Genomic DNA, 22,061 nt, shown 5'->3' on the forward strand with positions numbered 1-22,061 from the left:
CCCTACTCGGGCCACGTCCCTCCGTAGACCATGCCCCCCGCCCCCTGTCCCTGTCCCACCAGTCTCCCGTCCCTCCTCAAACCCACGACCGTGCCTCGTCCCAGACTCCGCCCCTCTCCCCAGGCCCCACCCCCCCTCCAGCTGAACCGGCACTTGCCTTTGCCCGCCCCCGCGCATCCGCAGACCCCGCCCCCTCGCGGCCCAGGACCCGCTTCCTCCTCAGACCCGGCCCCGCCCCTCGCCTAGGGCCCCGCCCCTCCGCAGAGCAGGCCCCGCCCCACCCCCCGAGACTTAGTCTCCCGGGCCGGCGCGCGCGGTTCCCGTCACTAGCACGCGCGGTGGCGGCGGCGGGAAGATGGCGGCGTCCGGTGGCCGTGGTGGCGCTGGTGGCGGCGGCTTCGGCGCGGGCCCGGGCCCCGAGCGCCGGAACAGGTGAGAACCAGCCCACAGGGTGGGCCTGCACCTGCCCCGGGGCTGGAGTGACCTAAGGGGAGTCCTGGAGGAGCGGCCTGGTCAGGCTCGAGGATTTTTACGGGGGCTGCGGACTTCAGGTGGCTATGAAGTACTGAGGGGACTGAGGGCTGTTCACGGGTCATCCGAAGGCGGGTTGGGGGCCCCAGGGCCTCCAGGCGTCTGCATGCGGCCCTAGGGGCCTGAGAGGGCTTTGAGGGGTGTGGAGATCTGAAAGGAAACCCAGGGGCTCCTGACTGTGATGTGGCCATGGGGGAACTGGGGATGCCAAGGGGTCTGAGAAGCAGGGAGGTCCTGAGCAGGGGCTATAGGAAGCCTTGAGGTTGTTGAGGCTGTCTGGGAGACTCTGAGGAGGGGCTGAGGGGAATTTGGAGGGCTGAGGCCCACGGCTTCTTGGAGGGTACTGAAGGACCCTGAGTTTTCTAAAGGTGGTCCTGAGGACATGCTGAGGGGACCTGGGAGGGGTGAGGACTGTAGAAGGTTGGGAGTAGGAGGCTCAGGTGAACCCAAGGGCCTGAAAGAGGCCTGAGGGACCAGGGAGAACCTGAGAAAGGGAGCTGAGGGGCCCTGGGGGTCCCAGTGAGTCCTGATTGGCAGGGAGAGGTCTTGGGGTCCCAGGGGTCCTGAGGGGCTAGAGTGGATCTTGGGAAGCCTGAAGATGGTGAGAGAGCGCTGAAGGTTTAAAAAATACATGAGAAGGGTCTGTCCTTGTGGCTCCTCCCTCCAAGCCCCATGGGGTGTAAATCCCATTCAAAGAACTTGAAGCAAGGTCTTGCCCTCAGATCACGGTGGAAGAATTCACCCCTTTTGGTCTGAGAGAGGCCCCCTTTCCCTTTGGACAAGTCCTGAGACTGGTTGTTTGAACCGCAGAATTGGCATAGCAATTGAAGGTATTTTTATGCATTGTTCTGGGTTCTCAGAGGGAAAGAACACCTGCCTTAGGATGTAAGACCTCCCTCCCTCTTCCCATTGCACAAGGCCAGAGTAGTCTAGACCCTCTCATCCCGGTCCCCCAGGACAGTCTGCTACCCTTGGCTGGCCAAGGAAGAAATTCGGACTTTTTCTTGCTGGTGAGCTTATGGGAGCAAATAATTTCCGTCAGCGTGATAAATGATGAAATGGTCTATACTCGTGTGCCTCAGAAAGGCCTGAGGGTCCGGGTGCATGAGTTGGGCTTTGGAGGCCTGTAGTGGGGAGCAAAGAGAGATCAGGGGATTTGTGAAGACATTCAGGGGGTAGAGTGGACAGGATTTGGTGACCGGTATGAGGTGGCACGTAAGGGACAGTGAACCCTAGTCCCTGCTTTGAGCCCTGGCTAGGGATAACCTAGGGCAAGAATGAGGTATAACTCGTTACATGCTATACAATTCACTCATTTTAGCTGAACAGTTCACTGAGTTTTTTGGAGTTTTTTGGTTTTTTGGCTGCACCGGGTCTTAGTTGCGGCACACAGGATCTTCGTTGCCACATGCGGGATCTTTTAGTTGCAGCAAGTGGGGTTTTGCGGCATGTGGGATCTAGTTCCCTGACCAGGGATTGAACCCTGGCCCCCTGCATTGGGAGCATGGAGTCTTAACCACTGGACCACCAGGGAAGTCTCCTCACTGAGTTTTAATAAATTTATAGAGTTATGTACACATTAACACAATCCAGGTTTTCAGAACACGTCCACCACCACAATGAATTCCTTCAAGCCCGTTGCAGTCAACCCTTCTCTCACCCCTGGCCTCAAGCACACTCTGATCTGCTTTCGCTCTCTGTAGTTTCGTCTTTTTAGAAATTTTACATGAATGGAATCATATAATATGTGGCTTCTTGTGTCTGGCTTCTGTCCCTTAACAGAATATTTTTGAAGTTTCATCTGTGTTGTCACAAGTATCAGAAGTTCGTCCTTTTTCACTGCTGCCTACTATTCCATTATATGGATGAACACAATTTGTTTATCCATTTACTGGTTGATGGACATTTGGGTTGTTTCCATTTTGACAATTGCAGATAAAGTTGCTGTGAACATCTGGGTATGTGTCTTTGTGTGGACATATACTTTCATCCTCTTGGGTAAATACCTAGGAGTGGAATGACTGGGTCCTATGGTAGGTGTAGGTTTAAGTTTCTTTTATTTTTTTCAAGGTAAAATGGATCTTTTATTTATTTGTACTTAAACTTATAAACCAGCCAGTCAAACCGGGACTGTTATTATCATGATGTGGCAAAATACAAAACATCTTTCTACAAATACTAGAGTGATGAACATATTAGGGGTTGTAATAAAACAGAGCAAAAGAGGCAGAGGAAATCAATGAAGCACATTGTAGCGTAACCCTTCACCTTAGCAATTGAGGTTCTTAACAAGTAGGGCCTCCCCATCCCAGAAAATATAAAAAATTGTTCATTGAATCTTTGTACTTTTGCTTACTATTTTTTTAAAATAAATTTATTTACTTATTTATTTTTGGCTGTGGTGGGTCTTTGTTGCTGCGCGCGGGCTTTCTCTAGTTCCAGCGAGTGGCGTCTACTCTTCATTCGGTGCACGGGCTTCTCATTGCTGTGGCTTCTCATTTTGAGGAGCATGGGCTCTAGGCTTGCGGGCTTCAGTAGTTGTGGCACGCGGGCTCAGTAGTTGTGGCTCGCAGGCTCTAGAGCGCAGACTCAGTAGCTGTGGCGCACAGGCTTAGTTGCTCCGCGGCATGTGGGATCTTCCCCGATCAGGGCTCGAACTTGTTTCCCCTGCGTTGGCAGGCGGATTCTTAACCACTGCGCCACCAGGGAAGCCCCTTGCTTCCTATTTTTTGAGGTTAGATTAAAAAATATGGAATGCTTTGCGAACTTGAGTGTCATCCTTGTGCAGGGGCCATGATAAGTTCCAATTTTATTATTATTTTTATTTTTTATTTTTATTTTTTTGGCGGTACGCGGGCCTCTCACTGTTGTGGCCTCTCCCGTTGCGGAGCACAGGCTCCAGACGCGCAGGCTCAGCGGCCATGGCTCACAGGCCCAACCGCTCCGCGGCATGTGGGATCTTCCCGGACCGGGGCATGAACCCGTGTCCCCTGCGTCGGCAGGCGCACTCTCAACCACTGTGCCACCAGGGAAGCCCCCAATTTTAGTATATGTGCTACCGAAGCAAGCACCATAGGTTTTGTTAAAAAATATTTATTTATTTATTTTGGCTGCTCTGGGTCTTAGTTGCGGCACGCAGGATCTTCGCTGCAGCGTACGGACTTCTTACTCTTGTATGCAGACTCTTGGTTGTGGCATGCATGTGGGATCTAGTTCCCTGACCAGGGATCTAACCCGGGCCCCTTGCATTGGGAGTGCAGTCTTACCCCCTGGACCATCAAGGAAGTCCCTCTGCACTATAGGCTTTTCAAGAAACTGCTGAGTTGTTTGGAGTGGCTGCACCATAACTGCATTCCTACCAGCAATGTGCAACAGTTCTAGCTGCTCCCCATCCTTGCCAACACTTCATGTGGCCAGTCTTTAATTTTAGCGATTCTAAGTGTATGTTGGTATCTTATTTTGGTTTCATTTTGCATATCCCTAATAACTAATGATGTTGGACATCTTTTCATGGTCTCAGTGGCTATTCAGATCTTTGGTAAAGTGTCTTTTCAAATCTTTTGTCCATTTTTTACTTGGTTTGTCTTTTTTTTTTTTTTTTTTTTCTTTTTGCGGTATGTGGGCCTCTCACTGTTGTGGCCTCTCCCGTTGCGGAGCACAGGCTCCGGATGCGCAGGCCCAGCGGCCATGGCTCACGGGCCCAGCCGCTCTGCGGCATATGGGATCCTCCCAGACCGGGGCACGAACCCGTATCCCCTGCATCGGCAGGCGGACTCTTAACCACTTGCGCCACCAGGGAGGCCCGGTTTGTCTTTTTTTTAAAAATTAATTAATTTATTTATTATTATTAAAAAAAAATTTTTTTTTTCGGTACGCGGGTCTCTCACTGTTGTGGCCTCTCCCGGTGCGGAGAACAGGCTCTGGACGTGCAGGCTCAGCGGCCATGGCTCACGGGCCCAGCCGCTCCGCAGCATGTGGGATCTTCCCAGACCGGGACACGAACCCGTGTTCCCTGCATCGGCAGGCGGACTCTCAACCGCTGCGCCACCAGGGAAGCCCTATTTTTGACTGTGTTGAGTCTTCGTTGCTGCACGCAGGCTTTCTCTAGTTGCAGCGAGTGGGGGCTATTCTTTGTTGCTGTGTGCAGGCTTCTCATTGCGGTGGCTTCTCTTGTTGCGGAGCACTGGCTGTAGGCACGTGGGCTTCAGTAGCTGTGGCATGCGGGGTCAGTAATTGTGGCTCACAGGCTCTAGAGCGCAGGCTCAGTAGTTGTGGCGCACAGGCTTAGTTGCTCTGCGGCGTGTGGGATCTTCCCGGTCCAGGGCTCGAACCCGTGCCCCTTGCATTGGCAGGCAGATTCTTAACCACTGCACTACCAGGGAAGCCCCTACTCATCTACTTTCTGTCTCTGTAAATTTACCTTTTTTTTTTTTTTTGGCCTCACCACGCGACTATGCAAGGTATTATTAGTTCCCCGACCAGGGATGGAACCCATGCCCCTGCAGTGGAAGCACAGAGTCTTAACCACTGGACCGCCAGGGAATTCCCTAAATTTACCTGTTTTATAAATAGAATCATACCACATGTGACCTTCAGTGTCTGGTTTCTTTCACTCCACATTAATATTTTCGAGGTTCATCCACAGTATAATGTGTGTCAGTACTTCATTTCTTTTTATGGCTGCATAACATTCCATTGTGTGGACATACCACATTTTGTTTATTCGTTCACTAGCTGAAGGACGTTTAGGTTGGTTCTACCTTTTGGCTGTTTTGGATAATGCTGCTATAAACATGCATGTACAGGTTTTTGTCTGAACACCTGTGTTCAGTTCTTAGGGGTATATACCAGGAGCAGAATTGCTGGGTCCTATGGCTATTGTGTGTCCTTGAACATGCAGTCACCACCCAACACTACTTGGTGTGTTTATTAGTGGAAATGCCTTGAGGGTAAAGAGCATGTCTGTCTCGTGTAGTCTTGGTCTTGTATGCCTGGAGCACGGGCAGCCCAGAGGAAAGAAGTGTTCAAAAAATATGGCTGGGGGACTTCCCTGGTGGTCGGTCCAGTGGGTAAGACTCTGTGGTACCAATGTGGGGGCCTGGTTTTGATCCTTGGTTGGGGAACTAGATCCTGCATGCACGCCACAACTAAGAGTCTGCATGCCGCAGCTAAGAAGTCCGCATGCTGCAACTAATACCTGGAGCAGCCAAAAAAAAAAAAAAAAAAAAGAAATATGGCTGGGAGAGAGGGATGGATGAATGGAGTGTGGAAAAGCTCTCTAGGGCTTGTAGTCTGGTTGGTAGGAAGTCCCTTCTAGGTGGTCAGGTCTGTCCCTTGCCTTCTCGGGGAGACTTGTGGGCCTGCCAGGGATGGGGGGAGGCTGGCCCTGTCTGTGAGTCTGGTTTTCCAGCCTTCCAGGTGGTGCCTGCATCTGCCTTTTTGTCCCATGAAGGGTTTTGTCATTTGGCCAGGGGTGGGGGCGGTTCCTGTCTTCCCCTTGGCCCTTCCAACGGTCCCACAACTCGAAAAACTGTCCTTAGGAGGGACTGCGTTCCCCCAGCCGCCCCCAGCATTACATAACTTGTTTGTTCCAACTTCACTTTTCTGCAACCAAGGGGGAAAAAAGAAAGAGAAAAGCTTATTCTCCTTCCTTCCTATCTCGAGGGATCAACAAAAAACCCGTTGCCTAGTAGAGATGGTCGTTAATGACCAAGCCGAACCTCTGGGATGGACAGAGCATGGCTGCCTTGGCTGGGCGCTTGCTGAGGGGAGGTGGGGTCCTAGCTGCAGGCTCACTCACACAAAAGAAACTTGTTCTGCAGCAGGCCCCCTCTCAGCTCCACCTCAGGCCCTTTAGGGGTTCCAGGCTTCTGGAGAGAGAGGAGGTTTACAGTGTGTTGTGAGGGGGTGGAGGAACTCTCCCAGGAGTCACACCTCCCCAGCTAAAATTCCATCGCTGTGAGGTACCTGGCCTGCCTAGTTCTGGAGGAACCTTCTCACCACTAAGTTTCTTCAGACATTGGGCCTTTGGCATCCTCTCTTCACCGCCCATCTTTCCTAAAGGTGTCTGGATGGGGCCCAGTCTCGTTGATTCACTCTGCTTCTTTGGGGGTGAGGCAGGAGTATCTGGGTGAGGGCCACGCCGGTCACAGGTGTTTCTCTGGGAAGTCGTGACTGGGACACAGTGTGAGTGGGTTTGGCACAGTTCAGCTGAGGCGTCTGCTCCTGGCTTGGTGGCCTTTGCTTGTTTAAACTTTCTTAACAAGCCCTCTCTGGCTGCACCCTAGATTGTCTCCACTAATCCCTGAGGCTCTGGAAGAGTACAGCCCCCCAACCCCTGTGTGAAAGACTGGGCAATGATTTGGCCTTCTGAGAAGATTCTTGTTCCTTTGGCCTCATCCTCTCTTCAGCTGAGAGGGAGAGACAGGAATTTGACCCTTCAGAGACAGAAACTCAACTCCTCCTAGGAATTCTGGGAGATCTGGTGGCATCAGGCACCTCATCAGACCCACATGCTTGTTGCGTGCCTTGGGCACATCTGCAACCCTCTGTGTGTTAGTCTTCATCTGGGAAGTGGGACCCTGGACCCACTGGGCAGGGTAGCTGGGAAGAAGCAAACTAGGGTGAGGGTATGCTCAGAGGACGCCCAGCATGTTGCACATGTGTGTGTGTGAGTGTGGAAGTGGCAGTGTTGCCCTACGGTCCTGAAGCTGTTAGCATTCTGTCCGCTGTGCCTACGTGGACCAAGAAGGGATCATGGGGTGTTTGGCAGGTCTTGCTAAGGAGCCAATGTGGCAGGTTGGGAAGAGAAAGTTGGTATCTTAGTCTGTTTGGGCTGCCATAACAGAATATCATAGACTGGGTGGCTTATAAATGGCAGAAATTTAGTTCTTGAAGTTCTGGAGGTTGAGAAGTCCAAAATCAAGGTGCCGACAGATTTGGTGTCTGGTTCCTGGTTCATAGACACGGCCTCCTTGCTGAGTCCTCACACAGTGGAAGGGTCTAGGGAGCTCTCTGGGGTCTCTTATAAGGGCACTAATTCCATTCACAAGGGCCCCATCCTCATGACCTAATTACCTCCCGAAGGCCCTGCCCTCTAATACCATCACATTAGGGAATAGGTCTCAACGTGTGAATTTTGGGGGGATACAAGCATTCATTCTGTGGTTGTCGGCTTGAGCAGTTCGGAGGATGGTAGTATCATTACTTGGTGGCGGCCATGAGAGGGACAGCGGCAGGGCCAGTGGGAGAATGGAACATGTCAAGTCTGAGCTGCTTCTGTAGCGTTGAGAGGACAGATGCTGCCACGTGAGCCTGGCACCTAGGAACAGAGTGTAGAGCATGAGCTGGTGGGTCTTGGCAGAGTATTAGGGTGGGGCAGTTGAGTCTGGGGTGAGCTGGAGAGAGTGCTGGGCAGAGGTGCTCTGGGGGGCTGGGTCACGCAGCCCAACTCCTCCTCTGGGAGTGAGGCGCCCCATTCCTCATCTTCTCACTGGTAGGGTCCCTTGAGCTCACGATGTGAAATTGCTCTGAAAACTGCACACTTCGCCCTGAATTGTGCAGCCTGATTGTCTCATAGCTGAACCACTTCCATCCGGTAGCTGCGACCCCCCGGGGATGGCCTTCTTGTCGGCCATAGTTATGGGGTAGAAAGGCGTTATTAGCCTCTGCTATCATTGCACCATCTCTAGGGAGTAGACGTAGTGTGTCATCCCACATTCCTTAACTGGTTATTTTTTATTGCCGATCCTCACGGGAGAGCTCAGAGAGGCCAGGTTGGAGGTTTGCGCCTGCCTCCCCACCAGACACTTTAAAAGTGGGGCTTCTCTGCACTCCTGCCCTTTGGTCTTGGGGCATGTTTCAGACTTAGGGTTGAAGGCCCTGGAGAAGGGGGAGGAGGGAGGGTGACTTCTTGGCATCCCCAGCTCCTTCCTCTTGTGGACGGGACTCATTTGACACCTTTCTCTTCCCCTGGCGATCGTCGATGGTCACATGGCCTCCTGTGTGCCTGCCGCTGTGCTTGGTGTTGGGCATATGGGCCCCCGGACAGATGGGCCGTACCTGTGTGCCTTATGTGCCAGCATGTGAAACAGTTGGGCCGTCATTTCCCCATGGTTGCCATGAAATGTCCCGAGGCTGAGTTGGAGGTTCCTGCCTTCTCAGGAAGGTTCTGAGAGTCTCCTTACAAATGAGGTTGAGCGGAGTCTGAAGGTTAGTGCCATCAGCTTGGGGGAAGGGAGTCTCGGGAGGTGGCCTGTTTTCTGGGTACAGGCAAGTGGCATGTGCAGGTTCTGGAGGGGGAGGAGCCTGGCTTTTTAGGGGTCCGGAGGGCAGAGAGGAGCTGGAGAGGGTGAGAGGGAGGAGTGGGGAGACTGGGAGCTGGTGCAGGGTTTGGGTGAGGGGGTACCTGGGTCAGATTCGTGTTTTGGAAGGATCCCTCTGGCAGGAGATGAGGGGGCCTGGGCTGAGGGGGGGTGCGTGGAGATGGTGAGGTGGGCATGGGTTTGGGGAAGATTCAAGGTTAAACTTGTGTGACATGCTGACCCATGGTGGCAGCCAGGTTGGGAGTCACCAGCTCTCAGGTTTCTTCCATGGACCAAAGAGTGAGTGCTGGTGGAGGACACGTCAGGCAGGAGGATGAGGCCCCACGTGGCTTGAGAGGCTCTGCTGCCCGAGAGCATCCAGTGGGGACAGGGAGAAGACGTGGACATCTGGCCTAGAGGGCTCAAGGTCCCCCCTCTGTTCTGGAAAGTCCTCGTGCCTCTCCTTGCTCGAGGGTCCCTGGTCTTCTAACAACAAGGACCTGGTCCTTCCCGGTTCGATTCCTGCCTCTCCTCTCTGACCTCCTTGAGAGCACTCACCACGTGCACACTTATTTGCTCTCTCTTCCTTTAATCTATTGGCATATTGCGTTGCTTCCACCTTTGAGCCACATCACCGTCTGGCCCCTTCTTCCACCTCCACCTCATCCTGGCTCTGAGCTGCCATCGACTCTTGCCCTCCTGGCTGCTATCCCCCCACCTCCAGTTGGCGGGACCCTCCCAACGCAGGCATCAGACCAGGCCGTCCCTTGCCTGACACTTGCGGGGGGCTTCCTCACTCTCAGAACAGTCTCAGAACAAAATTCACTTCTCCACATGATCCCCTTGGCCACCACGGCGAGGCCCTGCCCGCATATGGGCCCCCATGCTTCCACAGCCCACATCTCCAACAGCAGGCTGGTGCCCCTCCTGGGCCTCGTGAGCTCACTCTCCCTCGGCTGGGGTGACCTGTCCCAGAACTTTGCAGAACTCCTGTATTGCCTCCTTGGGGCCTGGCCACTCTGTCCATCGTGACTCCCCCCGTCTGCCCCTCTTCGTCCTCTGCCCCAGGCTCATGGTCCATTCTGTGTTCTTAAGGATCTGTGTCCCCTAGAATGTGTGCTCCCCGCAGGCAGGGCTTCACTGTGGAGGCTCTGATACAGTCTAGCGGATATTCTACATACAACCTACGATGGATTTGCAGGAGGAGCTGGCCTGACTGGGAGGCTTCTGGAATGGCCCTCCATGGCCAGCCGAGCAAGGGTCACTCTTCTCCTGATTTTTGTTAATGGCAGGGTCCGGGTAGAGAAATAGAGACTCACAGGTGTGTTGTCAGTGAATCAGTCCCGTTAGAGAGAAGCCAGTGAGCAGCACCCTTTTGCATGAGCTCCATTTAGTTCACGGACAGGATCTTAGCGCCGGGTTGAAGACGGGGAAAGGGCCAGCCGCGCTCCCTGTCCAGCTGCCTGCCGGGGGAAGTGGGGGCTGGGGCCCGCTGAGTCCCCACCGGGCCGACCCGCCCTCCTCCTGTGGTAGCCGCTCCGCAGCTGTGCAGACGGGCTCTTAACACTTGTTAACCCCGAGTCTCCAGTCCCTTCCTCCTCCCCGCCCCTTTCCCATTTCCCTTCAGAGAGGGCTGCTCAGGATTCACAGAACTCATCCCCCATGGCTATGAGAGCGTTTCCCTAACATTCCTTGGCGGAGTGGGTTTTGGGGCGCATCCAGCGTGATTTCAGACCCCTTGCCGAGCAGCCCCGCTGCTGAGCTCTTCCCGCAGACCACCTCGCCACACACTGAAAATATTGTGATTCGGGAGGAAGTAACCGGCACCTTTGGGGAATCGCAGACCTTTCCTATGAGGGAAGCAGCTTCCGGAATTGAACACGCTCAGCCTGGAGGAAATCTTGAGGGGTGGACCTTTGGGCTTTTAAAGGCCTCAAGGGGGGGTCACCCGAGGATCAAGGATCGAGGCCGAAGACATTTTCTGACGCCACAACTGCGAAATTCCACAGGGGTCAAAGACAGGATCCTAGCAGGAGCGGGCTGGGCTGGGCTGGGCTGGGCTGGGCTGGATATCCGGACAGCTCTCCTCTCAAAGGGATGTTAGAATTTGAAGCAGTCTGCCGGAGGAAGCAGCAGCAGGGAGACGTGATCACCCGGAATCTTCCATGACTGTAGCTGAGAGTGGGACATTCTCCTGAGGGAGGGTTTGTGGGGGGGTGACAAAATGCCCGTGAAGCAACACTCATATAGGGGAGCCCCGCTGCAAACCCCCGAGGCAGCCTCAACTTGGAAAACTTCCAGGACTATAGTTAAAGTCATAACTGTGTGCTGGCTTGGTGAAGTCTGGTCGATCCTAGGAGGGCTTCTCTTTCTCTCTTTTCTCCCCCTCTGTTGTGCAAGGGGTAATGGCAGCCCGTGGGCCGTAAGGCAGGGAGGCTGGGAACACACAAATGTTTATGCTCCACGTGAGTCACTTGCAGAAACTCTGGGTGGTGTGTGTTTTCCTTGCCGAGGCTGATGGCATTGGGCTGCCCTGCAGCTCCAGCCTTAGGCATGCTTCCAGCATTTTAGCATTTAGAGTTGCTGAACTTTCACAGTAGGGGGCATGGGTAGCTTGTTGACCTTTCACAGGGAGATGGCTGGGCTGTCTCTTTACGGGCAGGCAGGCGGGGCTCGGGCTGGGTCTGGTCACCACCCACTCACCTGCAGATCAACCATTGAGGCTTCCTCATCCCCATTCCCAGGGTAGGAAGCAGGTGTGCATTGCAGGGAGAGGCGGTAGCTGGAGAAGTATTAACTCCACAGTGGTTTTTCCAGAGGCTCGTCCGGAATTCGAGCCCCGGATCAGAGGCTTCTGACATTGAAGGCCCCTTTTGGTTATGAGAGCCAGAAACTCAACTCGACTCACTCCCTTCAGTTAAAAAATAAAAGTTCATCGTTCACATAAAAAATAAGTTCAGGGAGAATTCCAGTTTTTATATCCATTAAATTCAGAGCTCAGATGATTCCTCTTGAACTTGTGACTCCCGTCTCTTAGCTGGGCAAGGTAACCTCACCTTGCTCTCCATCATCCCAGCAACCCTAGAGGGAAGGCAAGTTTCCATCCTGGTGGCTCCAACAAAAGTCCCAGGGAAGGTTTTGGTTGGGTCGAATGGGTCACACTCCCTATCTTGGGCTCAGTCAGCATGGCTGGGGGCCTGAGAGGCTCTGGCTGGCCAGGCTGGGTTATGAATTCTCCCTTTTCAGCCCAGGGGTGCATCTCCTGATCCTTACCACTGGGGCTGAGAGTGAAGAAGATTCCCTGAGGAAAACAGGGGGTCCTTAACAGAAGAAGGAAGGGATGTTGGCACCCCCTAAAATGAAGATGTTCGTGAGAGGCCCCTCTTGATGCCTAAGTTTGTGCTGCTGTTGGAATGTCCTTGCTGCGCCATACCCATACTGTGTCTGCCTGCATATGGCCTAGCACCACTGGGCATGAGCACATGCCATTTGGTGGAACTGTCCCTCTCAGAGCCTCAATACCTGCCCTGCCAGAGGAGGCAGCTGGGCTGGGTCCTGAAACGCTGGCATTTGCAGTGCTGGATTCTCACAGGGTTTCCGAGTGGTATTCTGGGGCCATGCAGTCATGTGCCTACTTGCCTAATTCGTAGAGTGAAGGGGTTTTGCTCATTCATGTGGCCCCATCTCCAAGCCCAGTGCAGCAGGGATAATGTGGGGGGATGGGCTCTTACTGGGATCAGCCTCTTGTCAGTGGGTGGGAACAAAACAGGCGAAGCTTCAGCCTGAGTCCTGCTTATTAGTCGCCCTTGCTGCCCCTGGCATTGGGGCCCTGGCTGGGCTTTGAGGGGTCACGGAGGCCGTGGGGAACCCTGGCTGGGCCATGAGGGCAAGGGAGGTCATGGGGGAGACCTGCTTCGAGAAGGCTTGGAAGGGAAAGTGATGGAGGAGCGTGGAAGAGCTAGTGGGCTTGAGAGTGCAGCATAGGGAGGAGGGGTGGAGGTGGGGGGCAGAAAGAGTTGGCCCTTCAGCATGGGGAATAGCATGAGTAAAGTGTGGCGGCCAGACATCCCAGAGAGGAGCCTGCCGAGGGCTTCCTGGTGGAGCCCAGTCAAAGGATAACATACCTAGTCCCAGGACTTGGACCAGGAGGTTTCATGGAGGGGGAAACAGAGCAGATATATGCAGCAGATACCTGCAACAAGAAGAGCTACGAGTCAGGACCCAGGCACTGCTGCCACCTAGCAGCCATCCACCTGCCACTTCACCCATCCTATCCATCCATCCATCCTTCCATCCGTCTATCCATCTACCCATCCTTCCATCCACCCACTGTTCCATCCAACCATCCATCCATCTGTCCCATCTGTCAGTTCATCTATTCATCTACCCTATCACGCATTGTCCATCTGTCCATCCACTCATCCACCCACCCACTCAGCCATCCAGCCATTTAATCAACAAGTGTGACTGAGTTCTGAGCACATGCTGGGCATGGTGCCAGGTGCTGGAACACAGCAGGAGACAGAACCCACCCTGCCCTGCTTGGTGAGGCTCCTGTTGCAGCTTCGAGGAGACAGGTTGGAAACAGACGGATGGTTTACCAGATGGAGCGATGGGCAGGCAAGACAAATAGAGCTGGGTTGGGGTCAGAGAGGTGTGGAGGCCTGGGTGGGGCTTTCCCACTGTGACCTGGCAGAATGGGGTTACCTCCCTCATAACGGCTGGAGGGTTAGTGGGATAGTCCACACCCTTGCCCTGGCTGCCACTGAGGAGCCACATCCTGCCCTACTTGCTGTCCAGCTCCACGTCCACCTCCTGGCTTGGCCTTCCTGGTGAGTGGTCTCAGCTCTCCCAGCCTCAGTCTCCCCGTCTGCATCATGGAGGTGATCAGGGGGCCCATCCACCTGGGGCTACAGAGAGACCGACCCTGGCCAGGCCTCTTACGTGCTGTGTGGCCTTGGGTGGGTGCCTGAACCTCTCTGTGCCTCAATGTCCCTATCTGTAAGATGGTGACGATACCCCTCTCCAGGCTGCCCACTGAGAGGCGAACTGGGAACCAGGTTGGCACTGCCCCGGGCCCACAGTCTTGCATGGAGTGGGTGCTCGCTTGCCAGGATGGGGAGGGGTGGGGGTACGTGGAGGCAGAGAGCTTGCTGATGGTGAGGGAAGGAGGGTCTGGGTGTCCCCCTTCCATCTTCCTTCTTGAGAAGTTGGAAGAGTTGGGCAGGTCTGGGGCTGGGGAAGTGCTGCCTACAGGGTCCTCTGGTCCATCAGCAGTGGCCAGATCCCCACGCATCCTGGGCTCCCTGGGGCACCAGTCAGAGGCTGGGGTGAGGGCAGAGAGGCCTGGGCAAGAGGTCACGGCTGGGCTTCAGGGGCACTGGGCTCACTGTGGCCCCTGAGGAGCAAGACTGTTGGAGAGCCCCAGGGGGCTTAGGCAGGAGAGTGATGGACTTTGATGTCACTGTTGCCTTCTGCTTGTGGGAGGGTGGGCCATACCTGTAGAGTTCTTGGCTGTAACCCAGTGAGTATTGCGGGAGTGGGGGAATCCACGCGGTTTGTCCCCGTCTCAGAAGGGCGGGATGACGGAGCTGACCGGGTGGTTCCACTTGCCTTGAGTGGAACCAGCACTGAGTGAGGCTGTCCGGTGCCAGGCTCTGTGTGCGCAGGATCCCAGCCAGGCTTTGGGGATGGCTGGTGGGGTCTCATTGTGAGCCTGGTGACTTGTGGGGCCAGGCACACCCCTGCCTCTACTCCCAGCCCCTAGGAATTTGCTCCTGTCACCTCTCTGGGTCCTTGGGAGGAGTCATGATGGTTCTTTTGAGGTGGACGTGGGTTCTAGAACCTGTCTGCCTTCCCTACCACCCTCTGGACCCTCAGCCTCCCTGGCTGTCACGTGGGGGTTCTCAGGAGCCACCAGTCCTGGGTGCCGGCAGGTTGCATGGTTCCCTCTTCCCGGTACTCCCCAGCACCCAGCACCGCCTCTCTTCTGTCACCCTGTCACTGCACTGCAGGCACAGACAGGCAGGAGCCAAGGACATACTTGTGGGGGGTGGCCCTGCCTGGTGATGCTCTGAAGATGAGGTGGGCAAGTGTGGCCTGGCGCCCCTTTGCAGGGCTCAGGGAGAGCGTCTCTGTGGGCGACGTGCTCCCAGGGTGGGCTCGCAGTGGGCCCTAGATGTGTCCACGGCCCAGCTCTTGGAGGAGGCAGAGCGGGTGGGAAGGAGTGGATGAGGCTTTGTCCCTGCCTGGCGGCCTGGCTCACCTGGCCTCCCGTGGGGTGTGCAGATCCACCTTGGCACTGGGCATCCTGATTTAAATTATCGCAGAAGATGTAGGAAGTAACCAGTATGATGACCAGGAGGGAGAAGTAAACAATTCAGCTGATGCTGTGGAAAAAGCCCAGGCTCAGGGGCACATGGGCTCTGGGGCCCTGGCCAGATTTTCTTCTCCCTCTCTCTCTCTCTGTCTCTCTCTCTCTCTGGGTCTCTGTCCCCTCCCTCTCTGGTCTCTTTCGCCTCTCTATGGGTCTCTGTGTCCCCCAGTCTCTCTCAGTGGTTTGGCCTCCAGGCCTGCTGGGACACTGCTCTGAGGACCTTCATCTGCTCCTGGGTTCCACACTTGTCCACACAGGAGCCCTGCTCTTTCATCTGCTCCCCAGAGCGCCCGGGGATCAAGCCCTGCAAGAGGGCTGCAGGCATCTCAGAAGGAGCTGCCCCTTATGTGGGGCTGCGGCTGTCTGGGGGTGAGGAGGGTGGAGCCGGCCTGGGGTGAGCAGCCCCAGGGGAGAGTGTGCTGACGTGAGCATGGGGGCTGCTGGCCAGCCAGAGCATTTGAGGGCTACTGCCAGGTGCCAAAACATGGTGACTCCATCCTTTGGGCTGGGAGCACAGTACCCAGAGCTGTGAAATACTGTGGTAACCACAGCAACAGTGGCTTGGGGTGTCTGCCTTTGTGAGACATGTGGGACCTTGGCTCAGACGCACCTTTGATCCATGGAGCTGCGTGCCTGGAAGGCACAGCAGTGGCCTTGGCAGAGTCAGCAGGCTGTAGTAGAGCGGGGAGTGGGAGCCAGTACTGGAGCTGCCTGCAGCCATGGGGGGGCCATGCTGGGCCTCAGTTTCTTTTTTTAAAAAATAAATCTATTTATTTATTTATTTTTGGCTGCCTTGGGTCATCGTTGCTGCGCAGCCTTTCTCTAGTTGTGGTGAGCAGGGGCTACTCCTCATTGCGGTGCGTGGGCTTCTCATTGCGGTGGCTTCTCTTGTTGCAGAGCACGGGCTCTAGGCGTTTGGGCTTCAGTAGCTGTGGCACGTGGGCTCAGTAGTTGTGGCTCGCAGGCTCTAGAGTGCAGGCTCAGTAGTTCTGGCGCATGGGCTTAGTTGCTGCACGGCATGTGGGATCTTCCCGGACCAGGGAATCGAACCCATGTCCCCTGCATTGGCAGGCGGATTCTTAACCACTGCACCACCAGGGAAGTCCAGTTTCTCCATCTTGAAGGGGACACTTGCTGCACTGACCTCCTGGGCTGGCCAGCGATTCATGAAGTTCTTTGTGAAGGGCTGTGCCCAGCATGTGCTCTGTCAGTGAGCCTGCTTTGTGAAGGGTCTGAGGAGGGCAGGAAGGGGAAGCCAGAGAAGCTTCCAGTGTGGCTGGATAGGAGGCAGTGGTTGGTGATGTGGGAAATAAGACAGAGAGGTGACCAGTGGGCTGCCTGTGCTTCTCCATCTGCAGCTAGAGAGCCCCATCCCCATCCCCCAACCTCTGTCCCCAGCCCCCAGGTCTCTGTCCCCCTCTCTCTGGGTCTCTGTCCCCCCTCGCTGGGTCTCTTTCTCTCTCTCTGGGTCTCTCTCCCCCTCTCTGGGTCTCTGTCTCCCTTTGTCCCCCCAAGTGCAGTGTCTTCCCTGCTGATGCACCCAGGACCCTAAGGCGGAGTGGCCTGGAGCTCCCTGGTACTGCATCAGCTGGGGTGTGAGCCAACCAGCTGCGCTGCGCTGCTGTACTCCATCGAGCCACATGGACAATAAAACCAAAATTGGCTTTGAAAGTGGAAGTGCTCTCTGTTTTGAGGGGAAGTGAGGGAATTTGCATGTCAGAACAGTATGTTAAAGGGGCAATACCGTCAGACTCTGTTCTGGCCTGAGTTTTGGGCTCCATGTGGGGGTGGGAAAGGAGTTTACAAAACCCCAAAGAAATGTTTCCATGAAATTCTTTCTTGGTCTTGCCTTTTCCCTTTTTTTTTTTTTTTTTTTTTTTTTTTGACATTCCAGTGAAAAAAACTTTCCGGGGCTTCATATCTCTCCTGTGGGCTTGGGAAACTGACCGTGGAGACCAGGGCCAGCAGCCGGGCGAGGGCAGGAGGAGGGGAGCGCCCACCCCGCCAAGTGCTGCTCCCAAGGCAGCCCCTACCACCATCGCGGGGCTCTGTCACTGTTGGTGTGGCTCTGCACCTCCTGTGGCTGTCCCTCACTAGGCCGTCCTGCCTTGTGTTCCCCCCGAAGCAGGCCCTGTGGCAAGGACTCTAGCCCCTGATATATTTGGGGGGTGACCCCATGAAGGATGGGGAGCAGGAAGGAGTGCACACAGGGGGCGCCAGCAAGGATCCGGCAACAGCATGGGCAATGGGCTCAGCAGGCTGGGGATGCCTGGAGGTTGTGGGGATCCTGCCACAGGTGGGCATTTACCCCACCTAGTCCCACTGGCTGTCAGCCCCATGCAGGGACATCCAGAAGGAGGCAGCAGCTGTGTCCCCGTGTCCAGCACGGGACTGCATATGGCTGGGGGTGCCTGATGACAGTGCTAGAGAGACACAGCGCGGGGGTTGGGGTCAGGACAGTGGGGGGCACATGGTCAGAGGCCAGGTCCAGGCTGAGGGTGCAGCTGGGGAGGCAGTGAGTGGCCTCCAGAGACGCCCTGACCCGGCTGCTGACGCATTGGCTCCGATGACTCAGCGCGGGTGACCGTGGCTTGGGTGGCTGTCTGGAGACTTGGACTAGCCCAAGGGCTGCCGCTGCCGCCTTCCTGGGGGCCCGGGGCCCCACCTCGCCAGCCGCCCCCTGTCTGGGCCGGCCTGAGTAATGGGTCCTTCCCTTAGTCATCGGTCCCAGGCCCTGGCCCTCCCTCTTCCTCCTGCCCACCTCCGCCCAGCCAAGCCTGCTTCTCTGTCCAGGCTGGGGACTCTTGCCCCTGCCGGCTTCCTCCCTCCTTCCCTGAGTTCCCCAGAGGCTGTGAGGTGTGTGGGGGGTAGCGGTGGGGGCTTCAGAGACAGTTGTCCCAGCAGTGAGATGGGAGGAGGAAACCAGCCTTGTAAGGTGCCGTGAGCCTTACTGGGGGCACGAGGAGGAGCACCTGGGACAGGATGAGGCATGTGCAGAAAGGGGCCGTTTCCTACCCCCTTGGTGCAACTCAGGCTCCACACCCTGTAAGCAGAAGTGCTATGGGCTTTGTAGGGGTTCCTGGGCCGGGGTGTCCTAACTCCTGCAGAGGAGTGTTTAACGCTCAGAGTATGCACGGCCTCCGTGCTTGGCTAGAGGGCAGCCCTTTGTACCCCCTTAAAGGGTGTTTAGCTTGTTTCCCATCTTCAGCCCCCAGAAATGGTATTTGGTAAATATCCTCACACATCTCTCAACTTGCACATGTGAGTATATCTCAGATAAATTCCAAAAGTGGACTTGCTAGGTCAAGGATGTGAGCCTTTAGAATTTTGCTAGGTCTGCCAAACTGCCTGCCTGGGAGTTGTCCCTCTTTGCACTCCTGCTGGGAATGGACAAGAGCATCTGCTGCCAGATGGCCCACCCCATGACTCTGCCCACCTGAGGGGTGAAGCCAGTCCTTTGGCAAGCACACTTCCCTTATCGTGAGCGAGGCTGAGTCTTAGGTCTCTCCAGCCAGGTGTGCTTCCTTTCCTAGGAACCGTCAGCCCACCCCCTTCTGTGACATTGCTGGCTTTGTATTGATTTCTTGGTGCTCTTTATATATGGAGGACCACTGTAAATATATGTCCAGGGACCAAGCAGCCCCAGGATGAAGTTGCCTCTGGTGTGAGATCTTTCTTCTGGTGAAAACATGCATAGGCACGCCAGTCCCCAGAGCTCAGAGGAAGCACAGGAAATCCTCCCAGCTCACCTCACACTTTCAGAGGAACTTCTAAGAAAAAACTGAGGCCAGCTAAAAGCAAAATGTTAAAGGCTGGGTGGGAGGAATATACAAAATCTGTGAGGTGAGGTGTCCACAGAGAGGCCAGCCAGGCTCACTTGACACCTGCTGTGGGCCGGCGCTCTGTGGGTGGTTCCAAGCTTCAAGTTCCCAAACACTTGGCCCAATTCAAAGGCATGCGAGTGGCTTGTATGGTTGGTGGCAGAATGTAGCCCCCCACTGGGCCTTGCCAGCCCAAAGCGAAGCTGGGGGAAGTAGGGGGTCTGTGGTCCCTCATTTCCCAGGAGGTGATGGGGGCCGGGGAGCCTCATGGCAGCCCTGTGATGTCTGCTCCTCCCTGCCCCTCCCCACCTTTTAAAAAAATTTTGGCCGCGCTGTGCAGCATGCGGCTTCTTAGTCCCCAACCAGGGATCGAACCCGTGCCCCCTGCAGTGGAAGCGTGGAGTCTTAACCACTGGACCACCAGGGCGGTTCTGCCTGCCCCATTTGAGAGCTGAGAAAATGAAGACCCAGAGGACCGGGGAACGTGCCTTAGTCACACAGCTGGCAGATAGCAGGGCAGCCTCGGAATCCTGCCCTCTGCTCCTCACACCAGGTGCCGGAGCCTGCAGCAGCAAGGGCTGTGGTGCAGCCCGGGCAGTCTTTCCGGAGTGGGTCTGGCCAAGATTCACCTCCCAGGCTTTGGGTCCCGGCCCAACCCTCCAGACACTCTGCTCAGGGCCAGGATCCAGGATTGGATGACTCTAGGGGATCCTGGTGATGAAAGTGGCACACAGGTGCTGTCTGCGTGTCACCTCCTCACACCCTGCAGCCCCTGCTGTGCTGAGTGGCATCTGCAGAGAGCAGCATCCCCGGGGCTACCCAGACTGGCCAAGTCTACGTCTGTGTCTGCATCTTAACACGGTCTCTGGTTTGAGACACACCTCTTCTCTGCCCTCTGGTCGTGGGAGGGAGGTTCCAAGGGGTCACAGCAGTCGTCCCTGATCCCAGGCCATTGCGCTGCACAGGGAAGGTGGAGCACCTGGCTCCAGGCAGGAGGGGGCCCGTCTTGGGAGGGGAGGTGGCTCTGCACAGGGATGGCTGTTTGTGGAAGTCGGGCCTTAGGGCCAACACCCAGGATGCAGCCAAGCCCTTCTGCTCCCAGGGAGAGGCTGGGCGTCACTGTCTAACCTCAGGGATGGCAGAGCTGGGAGGAGAAGCCGGGGACACGCCCACTTTTTCTGGCCTCTGCACCTCTCTGCTCCCAGCTGCTCCTGTTTCCTCCCCCCAGGATATTCACAGCTTCGATGTGAAGCCAGTTCTGGATGACGTGACCACTTTGGGTCCCCATTTCCCGGACTGTGCGCCTGACGAGGGCAGGTCTGTTCTGTCTCATTCATGCTGTGTCCTCCCACCCATGAGAAACAGACAAGGGGCTGACAAAAAGCCCATGAGGAGAGTGGTGGGGGGATGGATATGAGCACCTCAAGAGTCCTTGGAGGCTCATGTGGGATGTGGCTTTGGCTCGGCGCTCCAGAGGCCCGTCACAGGGTGTCGCCGAGAGGACACAGCAAGACCCTGTCCCTGGAGATGTCCTGGCAGGGCCTGTATGGCTGAGGGCAGCCCTGGCCAGTGGGTGGGTACAGTTGGAGGCCTTCTGAATCCTGAGGGTCCAATGACATTCTCTTCGTGATCTTCAGAACATGGGTCGGGTGGGGTTCTTGGGAAACCAAAAGAACAGAGACTCGGATCCGAGCAGTGACCCAGTCAGGAAGGATGGGCTGGATGCAGCAGCACTGGCTGCTTCCTGCCTGGGAGAGGAGGGGGGCATGTGAGGTGGGCGTCCCCTCCACCTGGTGCGGAGAGGCGACTCGGCCAAGCTAGAGACTCAGGGTCCTCCTGGGTCCCTTTCCTTCCCTGCCTCCACGGTCTGCACACCCAGCCTCCAGGACAAACCCAGGATCTGGCTACCCACACCACTGGCGTCCCAGTATCACCAGCTCAGATGACCACAGCGCTGGGCTCTGAATCACATGTGTTCCTGCCTCCCAGAGACAGGATGATTTTCTGCTAAGCACAGGTGGTGTCCCCCTGCCACGTCCCCTGTCCCCCTGCCACGTCCCCACACCTTCGGAACCCTGAGCACCTCACAGGCCTGCAGGCAGTGCCCAGGGCCCTGCAGCCCCTCTGCCCATTGGATGGTTTACCCCTTTTCCCGAGGCTCTGCAGAAGGGCCGCTGATGTGGGCGGCCTGTGTGAGTCGGGGACCTCCCGTCAGCAGCGACTGTGTGTCTTGTGCCCGGCGACAACTCTTTTACCCCTGGTTGTGTTTTGGGAGCTGGTGGGCAGTAGGAGTTGAGGAGCCTTCTTTCTCTTCCTGCCTTCTTGGAAAGACCAGTGCCCACATTCCTGGCCCTCATTTGTGGGCAGGGGCAGGCATCAGTCCCAGGAATGGGAAAGCAAGTTCCAGAGAGCCGGAGGCCGTGGGGAGAGAGCAGAGGGCTGGGGAGGATGGCCTTTGCCTGGGGTGGGGTGGGGGCTGAGAGAGTCCTGGGAAGGCTCTTGACCCCATGGAGGCTGATGGGCATTGCCCCCTTCTGTTGTGTTTGGAGGAGGAAGTGATATACTGGGGCCTCCTAAACTACTCATTTATCGATGCATTTCTACAAAAGTTTTCCGAGATGAAACAGCAAAGGGGACAGGGGCTGGGGGGTGGTAGGGGATGAGGGGAAGCGAGTGGGGGTGATAGGGGCTGGGCCACAGAGGACCTTGTATGCTGTGAGGCCCTGGAGGTCATGGCAGGGTTTTGCCCAGGACCTGAGAAGGCTCAGATGTCCTTGAGTTTTGTTTTGTTTTTGAGGTGAAAGTCATATAACATAAAATTCACCATTTTAAAGTATATAATTCAGTGGCATTTAGTGCTTTTACAGTGTCGTGCAACTATCATCTCTGTTTAGTTCCAGAACGTTTTCATCACCCCAAAGGGAATCCTGTACCCTCAGGCGGTCACTCCACACCCCCCCCTCCCCCAGCCACTAATCTGCTTTCTGTCTCTATGGATTTCTGGACATTTCATATAAATGGAATCATGTA

At 55.7% G+C, this 22,061-nt stretch overlaps 1 protein-coding gene and 1 pseudogene across 2 annotated transcripts in view; one reads left to right on the top strand and one right to left on the bottom strand.

Annotated features, from left to right (window-relative positions):
* Positions 1-345: 345 nt before the first annotated feature.
* The window catches only part of KLHL26 (kelch like family member 26), a 29,205-nt gene continuing 7,489 nt past the window's right edge, over positions 346-22,061 (top strand). Inside the window, exon 1 of one of the 2 annotated variants that reach the window (XM_060092180.1) lies at positions 346-432. Coding sequence is in view for 1 of the 2 variants with exons in the window: in XM_060092179.1 (XP_059948162.1) it covers positions 356-432 (77 nt within the window). In the remaining variant the exon portion in view is untranslated. The remainder of the gene's footprint in view (positions 433-22,061) is intronic. The other variant, XM_060092179.1, reaches the window with a different exon arrangement.
* Positions 3,275-3,355, bottom strand: LOC132487275 (U6 spliceosomal RNA; annotated as a pseudogene).

This window comes from Mesoplodon densirostris, chromosome 3 (assembly GCF_025265405.1).
Source record: "Mesoplodon densirostris isolate mMesDen1 chromosome 3, mMesDen1 primary haplotype, whole genome shotgun sequence".
NCBI lineage: Eukaryota > Metazoa > Chordata > Mammalia > Artiodactyla > Ziphiidae > Mesoplodon > Mesoplodon densirostris.